Below are 18,702 nucleotides of genomic sequence, written 5' to 3'. Positions count from 1 at the left end.
CTATTCATTTTTGTATGCTATATATATATGACAATTTCATAAGTAATCGAATTATCTACAAGAAAAAAAAAACACCAATAATAAGAACGATAAAGCGAATTTCGGCCCCGTTTTTATTTTCAAAATTTCCACAGTAGGTCATCATAGCAACAGCAATATATTCTAATCACTTAATCAAGGGTTATTATTTTTTATTACAATTTGACAGCTACATACCGAACTTTTATGATCTTTGTAATGATACTTAATTGCCAACATACATCCTTATTGGACCAATATTAGCAATGAGAGATGAAACTGTTTTATGGAAACCGGTTAGTAAAGTGTATAAAGACATCAAATATTTTATATTACATCCTCAAATTTAACAATAGCCAAACATTACCGTTTCTGCTAGTTTATTATAATTTAATAATCACAACTTAAACAATTTTTTCTGTTAAATTTCACTTTTCAGTGTTTTTGATGATCTAATTTTTTTGGGAACCACTGAGTCTATAAACTTTTCTCCTACGGGCTGAAAGCTAATTAAATTTACTTTTAATTCATAAATAGACTGTTCTCGCAGAAGGAATATTTTTCAAAGTCAGAGACGATTGATAAATGATTTGACTTTTCGAAAAGAAATGATCAATTTATGGGGAGCTGTGTCATAGAAAGTAATTCACATTGAGAGTTCACATCAAATGCACAACATCAAATTTTATGAAAGTTAAAAGGGTTATTGTGGAATTTAATGGGTTTTATGGAAATAACAAGCGCGTAGTTTTGATGTTATTTAGTAACATTGGAAAAAAATGCGGAGGTTTCACTTAATTTTTTTTTAATTATTGATATTTACAACTGTATAAAAAATACAACAAGTAAATTTGATCATAATGACATAATGATAATGATATGATACAGCATGTAAAGAAACTACCCAGTAGTAGAACACTAAAAACAGTTTACAATATAAGGTCACGAGGCCATCTTCTTTTCAGGCGCCTCGGAGGATTGCCAGGAATGGAAGAGGAAGCAAGGTTAGAAACTAGAGGGTTTGGGTGGTTAGGAAGTTTATAATGGAAGGAATGATATCGGGTTCGGGCTAGATCGGTTACAAAAGGAACATTTAGGTCTTTATGAATGGTATCACTTAAAATTTGAAATATAATTCTGATATTTTTTGTTATAGTTCTATGAATATTGTAAACATATTATACACATTGTTAAAGTTATAATTAAGAGTTGAAATACAAAAACAAATAATTTTTTTTTTTGTTGACCTGTGTTATCAAGAGCCACACTGATATACTCAAAGAGCTACATGTGACACGCCAAGGTTTTCCGATCACTGATCTAATGTATCATTAGTATTTATTATTATTAGTAGTAGTAGTATTAGTATTTTTCTAATGGTTTTCGAGTCACAGACATTTGATGCGCTTTATAGAACTCGTAAAGTACTGATAAATATTTTTTTTTTTATTTATTTACTGTAATTTACAATTGTACAAAATAATACAATAAGTAAATATGTTGTATGTTTCATATAAACTTGAAAATCTTGGGAAGGAACCACCCATTGTTGGTACTTCAAACATTAATTTAAATTAGAAGATCCCGTGGCCATCTTCTTTTCAGACGCCTCGGAGGATTATCAGGGATTGTTAAGGACGAAAGATTAAGAATTAATGGGTTAGGATGGTTGAGGAGGTTGGAATGAAAAGACGCATATCTGTTTTGGGCCAATTCTGCAACGAATGAGATGTTAAGGTCTTTGTGAATGAGTTTATTTGTAACGTAATAAGGAGCATCAATGATTTTACGAAGGATTTTGGATTGTAAGGAATGGATGCGGGAGGAATTTGATGGTTTGGTGGAGCCCCAGAGCTCAATTCCATATTTCCAAATTGGTCTGATTATCGTAGTGTATACTAATTTTTTGTAGTGAATGGGAAGTTTAGAGCGTTTGTCAAGTAAGTGTTGTAGCAATCGGAATCTACGAGTAGTTTCTTGTCGTTTCAGTCTTGTGTGTGGATTCCAAATAAGTCTCTTGTCAAGATGGAGTTCTAAGTATCGAATCTGTTCAACAGGCGTTAGTGGAGTAAGGAGAAATATTAAGAAAGGATACGGTAGGACAGGAGGGTAGAGGTTTACGACGGAGAGTAAAGGTCCTGATAAATATAAATTCAAAATATAAAAAATACTGATAATCATGTTCGTATTGAAACAAATAGTTACAAAACAATATTTTTGTTATGCTTGGATAATTTTCACATTAGTTAACTCTAAAACATAGTTACAAGCGATTTTTAAAATTGCCCATAAGTAGTTTTCTTGCATTTTTAAATTATTAACTACGGAATCGATCACTATGTACAGTGATATATTAGTACTCTTTATAATACTTAATTACAGTCGTTTGTTACGGATTAGCTACTGAATGTAGTTTTTAAAGGATCAATTAAAAATAAGTTGGCCACATCTGCCTGTTTCAATCAGGCTCAGCGAGTTTCACTTATCTCTACCGCTAATATACGTTTTGTACTCTAGCAGAAAACAAGGCTGTTTTCGCGTGTACCTTTTTCAGTTTAATAAATTTTAGACGTGGTTCAACATTGAAAATACACTATTATTTGGCCCACGTACTGTAATAATTTTATATTTCTTACAAACTGAATAATTAAAATTAAAAAATAAAATCTATACCACTACACACCTCATGAAGGATTAGAGATGCAGTACTTGGTAAGGAGATCATTTGGTCGGAACCACACTCGACTGCCAGATTTTTATCCAATTAAAGGTACCCAATTCGCGAGGCTGGGTGGATCACGAAGGGATTCTGAACCCACAGCGTTGACTCACGGCTACAGTGAAACAGAAAATTATTATCTGCCACAGTCGGATTTGAACCCAAGCTTTTGGAATTAGCAGCACAGTGCTTTATCACTGAAAAACCCACTCCCACAAAAACTGAATAATAAACCAATCTTTAATCTTTCGTTCTAAATTCTTTCTTTAGTTTAATTCTTGTCAGCATTAGATCTACAAATTAAGGTTTCAATCTCCATGTGATCCTCCTCTTTTATCACAACATCTTCATGATATTCTTCTTTACAATTGACAGATACTTGATAGATATTCTGATGTATTGGAAGTATATAGATATATAAAAATATTATTATTTTTGGCGCGACGGACCGTGGAGATCCAAGACCTCGCGCAATGTACTTAAAAATACATCACGCGTTTCATGAGGTGGTTTTCATAGGGTGGGTTCGGTCGCTCCCACGCTTATTTTTGTGAGTGCCACTCATTGGCAAACGGGCCCCACAAATGTCCTGGGGAGACTGTGAGTGAGTATTGTATAATTATATGCTTGAAAAATCCCGGTTAGGGGCGGGGATTCGGACTCCCAACCTTTGGGTGGCAGACAGGCGCGTTACCACGCTGCTACCGTCACCCCATATAAATATATGATCCATTTGTAGGCTGATTTAATGTATCGCACACTGTTTCACAGACATCCATTTATTTTGCCACATAGACTCCTGCAATGCATTACAACACTTCAATTGAATACTTTGTAAATATATAAATGCATTTCTTGAGTTTTCAAATTATTGGGAGGGATTACAACCCCCTCCTCCAACTTCTCCGTAACGAAGTCCGGTAACCAAGTGTTTCTACCAGTTTAGAAATTGTTGAAAACTTAAAGAAGTCCAATTGTCAAAATTTTCCACCCAATCCAAAATTAACGATTGTGATGTTTACTAATCAAACAAACATAATAACAGTTAACGTGTCCTTCTAGAGGGACCTCCTTGGCTTCCTTCGATAAAGCGTCTGAATGGAAGAGATTCTAAAACCAAAAGACAAAACCCTAAGATTTTCGTATATCTTAAAACAAAGTAGTTCTTATAAAAAGCATTAATCGCCAGCGCGCCTAAGGGCAAAGGAAGTTACATATAGTAAATAATATTACAAAGGTTAAGCAGCATGAACTTCTATCACGACTGTAATACTTGTTGAAACTTCTTACGCCACATCAGTAGTGAAATTAAATTGGCTTAGAACGAAAGGGAGTTCTCAACTCAGGAGGGAAGAAGCTGATGACGGATCTGAATTGTGGGTCAAGAGATGTAAATATTGAAAAATATAAATATATACCGTTACCTTAAATAGGGGAAAACAATATTCTGATCGCTTAGTTAGTTAAACCTAATGAGATTTTTTTTTATTCTTTAGGAAGAGGTGACATATAATGATTGGCCTTGGTACTTGAGTGGTAAGCGGCCTTGGTACATGACTGGAGGTTCAGACGGCACTTCACCGGAACGAACCAAACTCTTCCCTGGTGAGAATCCGCTCTCTGATAGAATAGGTAAGTTTTCCCTGTCAAATCAGTTACGTGAATTAAATTTGCAGGTTGCTTCATTAAAATATCTCAGTATTGAGGGCATCCTCATTTCACTTAGTTAAAGTCACCATTCCCTGACCTATACGAAAGGCGACAATGAAAGAAACTGACTTCTTCCCTTCAGTTCAAATCCTACGCTCTCCTACTAAAGACAATGTATGTGGTTGTGTGTTACATTAAGAAACTCGATAGGAATGCTACATCAACAAATGGGTTCAGAAGGTTTTAACAAGAGCACAATTGTTTTGTTGACACACAATATTTTCATAAGGCAGCACCAATGTCGAAGAACAACACCGTAGAGGGACACCAAGAGCACGAACAGATGAAAACTGCCAGGGTGAGTAAGCATGTGCGATCTGATCGAAGATTAACAACATTGACGCAACTATTCACCTGATATTGACTGAAAATCTGGGAACGGAAAGCTTAGTGCCAAAATTGTTCCTAAATACCTCACGATAAAAGAAATCAATGGACAGTATGACAACTGATCTGTTGGAACAAGTGCTGGAATGCTACTGCGGTATTATCACCGAGTTTCGCGCAGAGAAAGGCAGGATGCCGTTCAACTATATTCGAAATTTACTTGTGCCTAGTAGTAAACACCGGACGGGACTCAATTCCTTCCTGAAACATTTTAGGTACACACAAGTTGCGGTTGCAATGGAGGAAGATTAGGGTCATACATTGCCAGAAGTAGCAGGCCTTAGGGTTATCACGGTAGGGAGGGAAAAAATCAGTTTCATTATTCCATTGTCGCATCACCTTTTCATTTAAGTCTTTCATTAGACGGGATTGCCACCGATGTTAATATAAAAATTTTCACTATCTCTTGATTCTTATCCCTATTTTTTTCCTTTCTTTATATCTAGACTGTAATAGTTAAAATTCGAATTATACGAATTATTGCCAAATTTGTATCAACTTAAGCACACTTCATCTTAGCTTCATGGTGAGACAGCATATTTTTTTTTTATTCGATATCGGATTCCAAAGACTACTCTATAAACTGGAATTACTTTTTAACCAGAAGGGCAACTTTGGGATAGCCTAAAGGGAGGTCCCATTTGAGAAAGAAACCCCAGTCTATGGTACTACCTTTGGAATACGTCCATACAAAATAATCTTTTGTTGTGCCACTATTACAGAAATGATACATGTACTATTGAAAACTTATCACTGTAATCAACTTTTACAACCAGATTTGAAAAAGATAAAAGGATTTTAATGCAAAGAATTAGAGAATAAAAAGTTCAATTGACAACGATCTCCTTAAAATTCTTATGGTGACCAATAGAATAAAGACTTTTTGCCAATTTGAGATGTGAACTCGGTCCCTAACGTTTCCTGTTTCTGGAATTCCCTGAATAAATTCTAAATCCAACTGTAGAAAAAGACAATCAATAGATTTAGGAACAACAATCAATAATGAAACATTTCTTTCTCTATAAAGACAAGTTATAGGAGATAGGTAAAAAGTAAGAGTCTACCTCTAGCTTTAGTACCGATTAGAAATGATATAACAAAAGGTAACAAGCCTTCTTACACTACAACTGGAGGAAATTGGCCTCCTGGCGTAAAAGAATGGGACAGTGCAAGGACAGTGGAGGAAACCAGGTGGAGGAACATTCACGATCATGACAAGATCTTCAGAGCTCGACATTAATTCTTTAAAATTTACATCCTCGCTAATTCCAGACTAATGAGTTAATGATCCCTCAATGGATGAACATTAGGCTAAATGAATAAAGTTATCTGATACCACTGAGTTTAACCACCGTTTAAACTTAAGCAGATTTAAAAAAAAGCAAAAAAGTGAATTAAATACTTTCTCATATTAACAAATGAATAATAGGATGAATAATATAAACAAATAAATAATATAAAATGGAATAAAATTAATAACATAAAGAACTTGTTAATTTATTATAAGATCTATTTTTATTTAGTACAAAATCACTAATTGTGGTACATATATTTATTTTGGATGAATGGAGCGAAACACATTCCCAAAGTATATATTTATGGATTTTTCAATAAGGAAATACATAATTAATAATCAATAAAACTGCATCAAAGTAACGATATTTTATTAAATTCTGAATATAATATGATAATGCATATTTTGGTCTCACGCCTTCAGAATTATTATTATTACTTTTTTTTAGCGGATGGACAAATTTCATTTCATGCAGAAAGCAAAAAAAAATAATAACCACTATTGATGTGCACATTTATATAACATTTAAAAGATTACTAAATAGAAAATAGTATAAAATAAATGTAATCTTGATACGATATAAAGATAAAAAACAGTCATAATAAAATAGAATGATTTTGAATGCAATTGAAATTTTATTTGTTTACAGAAGAGCAGCTTTTATATGCCCCCGTGACAAAGAGAACCAAATTAATTCTTGTTTTTAATGGATTTCGAACTTGGTCAAACATAAAAGCTGGACCCAGTGCATTCTCCTCTTGCCCTGTGAAGGATTGCATGCTGACGGCTAACAAAGGGGAAGCAGTTAAAGCAGATGCTATACTTTTTAATGAGCATTTCTCGAACCCAGGAATTGCAAGGCCATTAGGACAGGTATACTTCATTTCACATAATTCTTCCATTATACAATCACTTCATTCTCTTATCTATTTATGTACTATATTTACTCTGACCTTACTCTTATACAATCAATTTCACTTAATCATTCCTTCTCAAAATTTTATTAGTTCAAAGAAACAAAGAAACCTTTAAATTGAAATGTGATTTAAACTTCTCCAATAATTAGCCATATTTCACTAATAGCTTTCATTTTGTTTTGTTCCTACACTATACCAATAGTTCTAAATTTAATAATTTTGATCCTTAATTTTCAAATTAATTGGGAATCTCACATTTTTTTTTTCAAAGACAAATTTACTAAGCAATATTCTCTCTTTTATATTCATATTTTTTTTTTATCAATAATTGTCATAAAGTACTTTTATGAGTTGATTTCCAAATTTTAAATGGTCCTCAAACTTTGAGACATTGCAGCTAAAAAATATAAATAACACTTTTTAACCTTTTTTTTTGACAACTAGTTAATAAAAAAAAAATCTACTTTTCTCATTATTTTGGTTGAAATAATAAGTATGTTGAAACAAAAATGGTATAGCTTCATTTCTATATATTTTACAGACAGATATTCCTTAACTATTTGATTTTTTTCTTTTTTTTTATGAAATGAAATATGATAAAACTTTTAATACTAGACAGCTTAATGAAAACAACAAAAACAATTTTTTAATTAAAAAATAAGACAAAATTTATTAAAATAAAGATGTGAGTTTAGCTTATTTTTCAAACTTGGCAAGTTTACTAGGGTAACATTTACATTAACTTACTGTTTATTCAAACAAGAGTTTCTTGTAAAAAAAAAAAAAGAAGTACATAATGATGTACTATCTGTTACATAAGGATGAAAAAAAAAAAGGATTCAAAACGACAGGATTGTTGTTTGTAAGTCAAAAATCTGTGGCTGATAAATTGTTTCTTCAATAAGAATTTACCCAGTGAAAAAGGGATGCGCTGGCTGTGTGGGTTGGAGCGTAGGTCCTAGAGCCCACGGTTCGGAACGCTGTGGGTCCAATTCCTACCTGGGGCAGTTAAAATTCATTTTTCAGCGGTCATGAAGAATGAATCTTGACACTTTCACGGAAATAATCGTTTGATAAATTTGGCAATATATAGTACACAAACAGAAAGATATTCGATAGGTGGCGGAATGGACTGACTCCTGTGAGATCTTCATGAAGTGTACCAGAATATGGTATGTATTAGCAATCAGATAATCAGTCCTGTTCGTAAATAATGATTGAAATTGACACACCCCTAGGTATTGATTATCAAAACTTATATAAAAAAAATAACACTGGTTGTTCTTTCCTCTCTATTGGGTGAGATCAAAAGTATATAATTAGTTTTAGAAGTTAGTAAATCTAATGATAAAGAACATTACCCTCTTGTAAGCCAAGTGTTTTATTAAGTGCATTCTTTAATAAACATCTAGTTTTCTTTATAGCCATGGTTTGTTACATAAGATTATTTTTAGGTATGGATACTTTACATGCTTGAGTGCCCCTACCATACCCAGCACATAAAACAAAATGATGTTTTCAATTGGACTGCAACCTACCGAAGGGATTCAGACATTGTAACACCATATGAAAAGTGGGTGTTTTATGATAAAGAAGTGAAATATTTAACCATGAGAAGAAATTATGCATTAAATAAAACTAAAAAGGTAAAGTACTGTTTTTTTAATCAAATAAGTTATTAAAATAAAATTATAGCAGTTAGTTCTATTAATAAATTTTACAAAAGTTGTTTTATTTAATTATAAAATTTGTAAGTAGTCTGCTATGTGTTAAAAACAAGGAATTAAATAAGCAGGTTAATGCATTGTCATAATTTTTTTCTTAAATGAAATAGAAAGTAATCTCATTAATAATCCTTTTTAAGACACTAATAATCGGTAATCAAATTTAATTATATATATCTTGACTTTATAGGTTGCTTGGTTTGTATCAAACTGTGGGGCCAGAAATAATAGAATGCAATATGCTCATGAATTGCAAAAGCATATTGAAGTAGATATATATGGAGCATGTGGAACAAAGAAATGTCCAAGGTAAATATACATATATTTTGTTATCCAATCAAAAACAAAAAAAAATTATCAATAAAATTTATTAATTTGTCCAGAGTTAGTAATATATTTCTATCCATAAGTAATTAAAACATAATTAAGAAGTGATACTTTGAAAAACTCCCAATTCATCTTTATTCCACCTCTAGAGAATATTACCCAAAACAGAAAATTTTCTAATTGAAAAATCTAATAGAAATTCTTTTGATTTAAAAAAAATTAAGGTAAGGAAGCTAAAAAAAAATTATCACATGAATAGTTAAGATCGAAATAATGATTATGATCGAATAAAAGGGTTATTTTATGTTTTACCACACCATCCAAAGATAAACCTTACAACATAAGTTGAGAATGAAACAGAAAAAATCAGACTCAATTTAGCTCTGCAACAAAGTTTTATAATAAGTCCTGCTGTGGACTAACTTTTAGAGAGAAAGTTTTCAAGGCATTTAGTTGACATTATGAGAAGATAGGGATGATACAACAGAGAAATGAACCTGAGAAATATATCCTAGTTTGGCAGTTTGAAATCATGATGATTAGATCTTTGGAAAGTTCATAATCAAAGCAAGCTAAGACAGAAAAAGTTGCCAACAGTATGGGCTCAAGAAATCAAACTGATGAATTCTGATAAGTGTACCTTGATCTCTTTAGACTAAGTACTATTCACAACAATACCATCCTTGGCAATGTGGTAAATGTAACATAACAATTCTTTCTCGTCTAGCAAAATATCAATTATACAATTTAAAAGGCAGAGAACTAAATAATTGTTTATTCCAAAACTCCAAGCCCCAATATAAAAACAATCTTTATTTATAAACATATCTAAATTTTTTTTTTAATCTTCTAATAAATCTAGAATTACAAGATTATTATTATAAGCTGAATTACAAGTTGTCTAATTTAAATTCTGCAATGTGAATAATTTAAATCTTCTAATTAATTTAATTTTTTTGTAGGTCAAAACCAGAAAGATGCTTTGATATGCTAAATACTGATTATAAGTTTTATTTAGCTTTTGAAAATTCTAACTGTCAAGATTACATAACAGAAAAGTTTTTCGTGAATGGACTAGGGTAAGTTAATGATTTATGATTTCTTTCTATATTTTTAGCCTTCATATTAAAGCAATATGAAGAGTCAAGTTTAAAAGAGACATAACGATATTTATAAGCAAAGCCCAGGTAATAGAATTCAGACAATTGCCAGTGCAAAGCCAAAGTGGTGCATCTACAAAGTTTGCAATCTTGAAATTTCTTCCATTATTATGTGGCTTTATATTCTCTTTGTAATGTGAAAAATACTTAACTGAATATGTGACATAACTAATTAAAAATACAAAATGATCAATTGTACATCAAACTCAAAAAGTCCTTGCTACCTTAAATCTACAACCATAATTCAAACAAAATTCTCTCAAAAATTTTTAGATACACCAATTTGTCATTGAGCTGACCACATAATTTAATATAACATTGTAGATAACTGTTTTATCATTCATTGAAAAATAATAGATATCACTATTTCTATGATTCTTGTTTCATGATTCAAACTAAAACAAATGTTTAAAAAATCAGCTAATATATTAAAATCATGAATAACTGTTGGGTCATATTTAGCAAATTAACATTAAATATTAAAATTCCATACCCCACTCTAGGAGTGTTACATCTCAAAAATTGGCGATTCTGAGTTATCACGCTCAACAGATGTAGAAGTAAATTTTCTTTGTTGTTAAGAAAATTCATAACCCAGCTTCATACAAGTCCTCTATATGATCCTAGGAATGTTCTTGGATTTATAAAAGTGTGATAGAACATGTAATAGAATAATTTTTATGGTAAAGGACAATTGAAGTCTCAGATGGTTTATTCATTCATTCAAATTTTGGTTCATTACCACTATTTATGATGGTATTTATGGTGATGATGTTATGATCATCCTATAGAATCTACACTCCCCATAAATCAGTTTAGATGATCTTCTCCAGAGTCTTTTATGGCCAACTGGACTGTAAAGGGCCATTCTTATCTTGTCAGTGAATTCATTTTTCCTCTGTCAAAAATTAGTGTACTTTAGCGAATCTTAGTCTCTGTTTATGAGTTTCCCTACCAAGAACTGAACTTTTGCAAGTCTTCTAGAGCTAAGGTTAGCTCTTGTTGATTTATATCCACGGAACACTAGTAACCAAGTTTCTGATGTCAGAATCTGTTGAATGGAGTTTCCTTAATACTAACATTTTCATCATATTTAGTGTAGAACACAATAAAGAGACTTATAAGTCTTAGAAAAAAAATGGTGTTATTATAAAACAAACAATATTCGATTTAGAGCAAATTTCAAAGAACAAAAATTTAAAGGTGATTTCTGATATGTAGTAAATTTTGAAAAATAGTACTCCTTGAGCTATGGTACCATACATTTTAAATTAATTAAATATATTTTTTATATAATCAAAAAAACAAAATTTTCATTCCACAGAAACAATATAATTCCCATTGTAATGGGAGCAAGGCAAGAAGAATATGCACGATCAGCTCCGTTAAGATCTTTCATACACGTTGATGAATTTGATTCGCCCAAAGCGTTAGCAGATTATCTACATGTTCTTGACAAAGATGATGATCTTTACAACTCCTATTTCAGGTATGATAAATATGCATATAGTTCATTACCTTAAGTCAATTACTTTCTTGAATAGAAACCATCACAGCCCACTTCAAACTATCATGAGTTGTTATTTAATAAACATTCAGCAATAAAAATAATTAATCATTAAAATGATCTATTAATGAAAAGCCATCTTATCAAAACAAAAAAAACAGGCACCATCATCCCAAGTGTTAACTTGGATTGCTTCAAAAAAATAAATAAATACAAATTCAATAAAAAATGTGTTTTATTTTAGGTGGAAAGGTACTGGAGAATTCATTAATACCCACTTTTTCTGTAGAATGTGTGCACTTCTTCATGATCGTTTTCCAGCTAAATCATACCGAGATATTAATGCTTGGTGGCGAGGTCCAGGAGTATGTACTACTACATCATGGAAAAAACAAAAATCAAAGTGGTATACTTCACTTACCCAACGATTAACCTAACTAAATTTTGAATCCAATGAATAATCAGTGAGAATATGAACTCCAAATGTGTAGACAACATAGCCATTATCAATCTTTTTTTTCAATCAATAATATTAGTTACAAAAAGTTATAAATATGAATTCATCATTAATTGAAAAAAATCAGCCGAATTTATTATCATATTTTAAGTCAAACTTCACGTAATAACAAAATATCACGTTCTGTATTAACAAAATAAAGGCAATGGTTGGAGTCACAAATATTGATTTAAAAATTTATAAACATTCCAAGAATCATGAATATATAAAAATTGAAACATTATTGACAGCTAAGTTATAATTTACTAAGGGTTATAAATAATAGTGTCATTATTCGACCAATCAATAAACGTTTTAACATCTATTAGTATATCAATGAAAAGAGCTATTATTTTTTTATGATTCGGATCAATATCCTTTAGTACTCTTCTTTCCTTTCCATAGCAGTGAAGAATCAACACAAAATATTATAAATAAAGCAAGCAATAAGCAAAAAATAATTTTGCCATACGAACATTTCTTAACATGATCATTTTAGCATATTTGACCGGACATTGTTCCACATGATTGCTAGAAAAATAATTATTCATGAGTTATTTCTAATCTATAATCTTAAATAAATTGTCTTAAAAGTAAATACTTTGAATAATTCATGTAAACCATTTGTACAATTATTATTAGTTGCAATTAAAATAAAAATGGAAATCAATATCTGTGACATCAAGGTTGTAACCAAATAGGGAAATAACATATTGGGTTGGAGCATATGAAATGTTAGTTCCCAGGGAAAGTTGGACATTGAAAGAAAGTGGCATTTCAGCAATATTATTTTAATTTAAAACAATGTACTATACATTACTTTGTTCTCAACTAGGCCTTTATCTCTTGCTCGAAGAAACCTTTACATACTGAATCAATAAACACGAGAAATTAAAATTCTATTTGGTTTTCATTTATAAATATTTTGTTAGTTAAAAATGTGCCAAGCACTCTAATGGTACTCAATTGAAGATAAGTCAGGTCAATTTAGATAAGGAAAACTTTTTAGTAATAAATTCCATAAAAATGTTCTACCAAATTTTCAGATCGCGTACAGTAACATTTCTTTTCTTTTTTTTGACCCCCTACCTAGCCATTTCTGACAAGCAGGAAGTTGTTATCCTAAAGGTAACCAACTTATTCTAACTAGAGTGAGCAGGTGCTCAGGCTGGAATTGAACATGTGCCACTGCAGGTATGAGATTACTGTGGTGACGCCTCAACTCACTTTACTACAACTATCTCCTACTGGAACATGTTTATTACTTAATTTTATAAAGATTTTCTAAACCAGACACTAAAGTTCTACTACATCTACTTCAACTGACATTTCATAAGATCCAACCCAACACAAATACCGAAATTAAAGGTTCATTTTTCCTTAGATTTCAGTACTTTAGGTATTAATAATTCACAATTTGGTCATATTTTTAAGTTTGTATCATGTACTGATGACCATTCATAATTGTTTGAATCATTCATTTGTACAGAAATAGGAAAAAAAAAAAAAAACAAGAAAAATTGTATAATTCATATGGCATACATACCTAATATACTGTTTTTTTACAGTTAACTAATAGCGATAGCATCTTGCAATACTTCATTAATTTAAACATATATCAAGCAATCACTAATATATTTAGTTGTTGACTAGATTTATTTAAATTTAGTTGCTGTAGGAACTAGTCAGTGAACAAAAAACCCTGTTATGTAATAATTTAGAACCATAAATAATCATAGTTGTAAAAAGTAATTAATTATTTCAAATACAGTGTTTTAACTTAAAACCAATTAGTCATAGATATAAAAAAAAAAATATTCAAATGTCAAATAATTTTAGTATGCAAAAATACTATAATTTTCAACTACTAAAAAAATAGCAATGGCTTAACATCTCTTTAGTGGGACAAGGCCTACAGTTATTTTAATATAACTTTTATTCGACAATAATTAAATAGACCATTTAAGTGAAGCCTATAAGCTACTTTAACAACAATCCAGTATGGCTAATTTTGGTTGCTGGTTGGTTGATTACTGATAAAAATTAAAAAACCACCCAATCAGCACTCAGTTTTGGATATTGTCTGCAAAGAGGAACAGAAATTGCTTCTTTGAAACAAGGTGTAATAAGGGTTACTGTTTGATAAAAGATCTTTAAATTTTGAAAAATTCATTAATATGAGAGAAAATTTTTTTAATCATAAATTCATCTTGTTTCCTATAATGTAGTTTATACTGTAATAAAACTGTACAGCTTTAGAATGTATCAACAATAATCCCTAACAATCATACATTAAATTTCAATTTATAAGGCTTATTTTCAGAAATTTTAAAGCCATTTCCCAAAACATTCATGTACTACAGTGGTATTAAAATTAGTTATGTAAAATAAAACAATATAAACGTACTATAGGATTTGACTTCTTCCAGCAATATTATTCGGCTATAAAAAGAATGCCACCTAAGAATAATTAAAAAGATACAAAAGGGATCCTAAAATTGTGGTCCATATACCATATAATCTCTCAAATATTTTACATTTTCTTCTCAATACCACAACATATCTAAGGCAGTTTTCTACTTTAACTTTAAAATATTTTCTCAGCATAGTTACAAAAGATATATCCATCCATATCTTATTAATTAAAAAAAAAAAATGACAAAATTATGTTTCTTAGTAATAATCGTGACTACTTTGCTATGGCATTTAAATATTTATATCATGATATTTATATTTTTAAAAGTACTAATGGAAACTGAAATGTGGATTTATACACATATTATCAAAAAGAAAAATGAACATATTTTTGATAAAATGGCATATTTTAATCAATACAGCTGAAATTCTTCAGTTAATTCTTTTACATCAGAACTGACATATTAATTATTTTTTCTCGATAATTCTTATCAAATGGAATGAATTTTTTATCAACTTTACAAACAAAAAATAGGGTAATTATAACTATTGCTTGTGGTGTAACATTAATCTATTGTAAAAAGTTTTTCTCATAATGATGTTGGTGCTATTAGAAAAATTCAGAAGAATCAAGACATCTGTTATCCAATTGTAAAAAAGTTTAAGATTTATCAATGAATAAATAAATACTTAATGCATAAACATGGTCTTCTATAAATGTCTTAGAATTATAAACTAAAATGTTTAAAATTTTGAATGAAAATCTTTTTTTTATACAAAGTTCTTTTATAAACTGGAAAATATCTGTTACATGATTAATTTATAGAACAATGAAATCTTATAAAAAATGTAGCAATAAATTATGTTGTGGTGTGTATATAATTATAAATTTCAATATATACTTCAAAATATTAATTTTAAATTTATCAGGTTTAGTCATTATAATCATTAGATGAGTATAGAAGTTTTATTAATCAATACTACAGCAATTATCTTTTAAAAAACTATTAAACTAGTCACCTAATATTAAATATAACCATACGATCATAACTAAGCTATTAAAATTTGATAATCAAATGCAGGAAAAGTTGTAACTGTTGAGAGTTTGGATTATTCAATAACAATTTTTCCAATTAAAAAAAAAACTCAAATTTTAAGAGAAATTTTGAGAACTTAAGATGTTTCGTGTTCAATAACACAAATTATTGAAAGCTAAAAGAAGTAAGGAAAAATCATTTAAAACATTACTATTCTTAGTAGAAAGTTCAGCTGAAATTTCCACATCTAACCTCATTAAATTGAAAATATCAAAATATCTATCTGGTCCCCGTTAAAAATTATACTCAATTTAAACCAAAGCAATTTGAAGAAAGATATTTCTATAACTCAAAGAGTTCAAAAAACCGAAATTCCTCTACTCATGCCATTTTAGCTCAAAGTTTATTTCCTTGAAATTTGAGTTATCAAAAGCTGACATAACATACTAACTTCACATCAATGATTAGTAAGAGAGTTTTGTAGATCATTTATGTAAATGTTAATTTTAAAAGGATTAAGATTACAATCTTTAAATATAACTTAAGAAGGTTAAAAAATAATTTTATTTATAAATTAAAACACTTCAACTTAATTAAAAACTTGTAATATTTTTTAATTAACTATTATCCTTCCTACTGCTCTTTTTTGATGTGAAATGTGCCCTCTTACATAAAGAGAAGGACAGCGCCTAAAGGTTTTTGAAATGTATAATCAATATTTTGCATAAAATATTCAAACTGAAAAAATGAGTTAACTAGACAATTTAGAAGGCTATACAATGCTCAACTGAGAGAACTGCTCTTGGTAAATATAATTCACTTATCAATGCAGCGAATAACATGTGCATGTAAGGTCATAGGGCTTAGTAACAAACAGATCATTAAATGTTAATACTGAACCAAAGGGTAAATTTCCGAGGACTGAACCAAAACATAGATGGGAGGATTGTGTCAAGACTGATTTGGACTGGTATCACTGGACGGATGTAGGTAGAAAGCGATTGGTAGTATTGAAACTTTCAGGTTCACTAAGCTTTTATTATTATAACTTGTTTTGTTTTTTTCCAGCAATAATCTAATTCTTTCAATTTGAATATAATAAAAAATATTTAAAAAACAACCTTCATATTTCACATTTGTTACTTAATGTGGAAATAACGTGGTCTACAGAATTCTCAAACTCAAAATATTCACAATAATTTGTATTATATCAGTCAGGATTAACAGTATTATTTTTAATATATTAGTATCTGTTAAGAAAAAATTAATTTGAAATTGGAAGAAAACTACACTTATTCCCATAAGACTTAAATCATAAAGCTCATGAAGTATTTATAATTTTATTGTGAAAAATAATAAGGAAGCAGTATTTTTAAAATTCTTCTTATTCGATATTATGTCATCTTGACTCAATATTTGTCACCATGGCTCCAAATTAAAATAATTTGTCCATAGAGTACATATTATTTTACATATTTGGGTCAAAATGTCATATCAAAAAAAGAGAACTAAAAAAAAAATGACGTCCTGATTATTTTCACAATAGACATACAATAATCGACATAATCCAATCAACTATTTATAATTTTAAGTTATATAGAAATGTGATTTAAGTTAACAGTCTCAAGTACAAGTAATTAATAGATAAAATGTTGTATATTGTTGTAGTGTCTAAGAATTAAGCTCATTATTTATAACATTATATATAAGTAGCGCAATATGGTATCTTTTTTTACTTTTTCATTTAAAAAAATAATTGTAAAATAGTTGTGTATATTTATTTCAATCTATCAGTTTGAATTCACATGTTATATTTTGAAAAAAAAATCAGAAGACACTTTAATTGGAAATATCTATACCATTTATTATACAATTTTTAAGACTGCATAGAAGTAATAATTTAGAATTAAAACTATGTACATGTTTGTTAAAATAAAACACACTACTGTTATAATAGCACTTAGTTTAATAATTTCAAACTAATTAATTTAATTTTAGAAATTTCAATTGGCACAAAAATAAAATCAGCACAACTACTTACCAAAGGTTTATAAAATTATGTTAATCCCATTAAAATGAGCACATATAGTGATTTTTAAGTTAAAAATGCAATTTCTTCTTGAACTATTATTATTGTTCTATTAATTATTATAAAATGAATAAAACTGATACGTTAAAGAGAATCATGCGCGAAAAACATCAACATTTTTCTGTGTCATAGTGTACATATAATATGTATTTACTTCTTTTTGTTCAATTTATTTATGGAAAATAATGTTCATATGTACATATTAAAAATTGTGATTTATTGATAAAATAGCATAGTTGATTTAATTAAATTCTTAAGTTATTCAAATATTTATAGTTATTTTATGATTTAAAAATATATAAGATCCAATTTGTTGAAATTATACTTTTATTACCTATTCCTTTAAAATTAAAATGTTAATAGTTTATTTTTGGGTAATGTTAGGCGGTAGGTAGTAGTCAAGGCGTAAGGTAAGATAAGAAAATATACTAAGTCAGGGTGACTGGTGTTCAAATTCCAGAAACCATTGGAAGTAACTTTTTTATTATTTCACTCGTATTTATTTCACACATTGAGAAACTTATAAACCAGTTGCCCTAGTGAAAGCCAACAACTTAAGTCAACAAATTGGCATATAATAAAAATTAAACACTCACTTATTATTGTATTTTCTCTTCTATCCAAACCCCTACTTATATTACATATACAGTCAACTACATCTAAACCATTAGTATTATTTACTTATTATTGCCTCTAACAGGAAATGAAATTTAACAAGTTTTATTAGTCTCAAAAGGTTAGCAGCATTGTTTGATTCATTGTTAATACAATGAATACCTAATTCAGATGTTTAGAAAGAAATAGCAAAAAAGGAAAACTATTATTAACCTTTTTTAGGAGTATTTCAATCAGCAGGCATTCTCAAAATAAATCATGCCATATTGGTCCAAGTGCATTAATGT

General features: G+C 29.5%; 1 protein-coding gene across 1 annotated transcript in view; it reads left to right on the top strand.

The window, feature by feature from the left end:
• LOC106685390 (glycoprotein 3-alpha-L-fucosyltransferase A) overlaps positions 1–18,124 on the top strand; it is an 88,317-nt gene extending 70,193 nt beyond the window's left edge. The window contains exons 3-9 of the mRNA XM_067051060.1: positions 4,234–4,369; positions 6,778–7,001; positions 8,500–8,691; positions 8,960–9,078; positions 10,059–10,175; positions 11,581–11,745; positions 12,008–18,124. Coding sequence (XP_066907161.1) covers positions 4,234–4,369; positions 6,778–7,001; positions 8,500–8,691; positions 8,960–9,078; positions 10,059–10,175; positions 11,581–11,745; positions 12,008–12,200 — 1,146 coding nt within the window. The 3' untranslated portion in view covers positions 12,201–18,124. The remainder of the gene's footprint in view (positions 1–4,233; positions 4,370–6,777; positions 7,002–8,499; positions 8,692–8,959; positions 9,079–10,058; positions 10,176–11,580; positions 11,746–12,007) is intronic.
• Positions 18,125–18,702: the final 578 nt, after the last annotated feature.

Source organism: Halyomorpha halys, unplaced genomic scaffold (genome assembly GCF_000696795.3).
Source record: "Halyomorpha halys isolate HHAL.00 unplaced genomic scaffold, Hhal_1.1 Scaffold689.1, whole genome shotgun sequence".
Lineage (NCBI taxonomy): Eukaryota > Metazoa > Arthropoda > Insecta > Hemiptera > Pentatomidae > Halyomorpha > Halyomorpha halys.
Note: the sequence above shows the minus strand (reverse complement) of the source record. Positions and strands in the feature narration are given on the sequence as shown.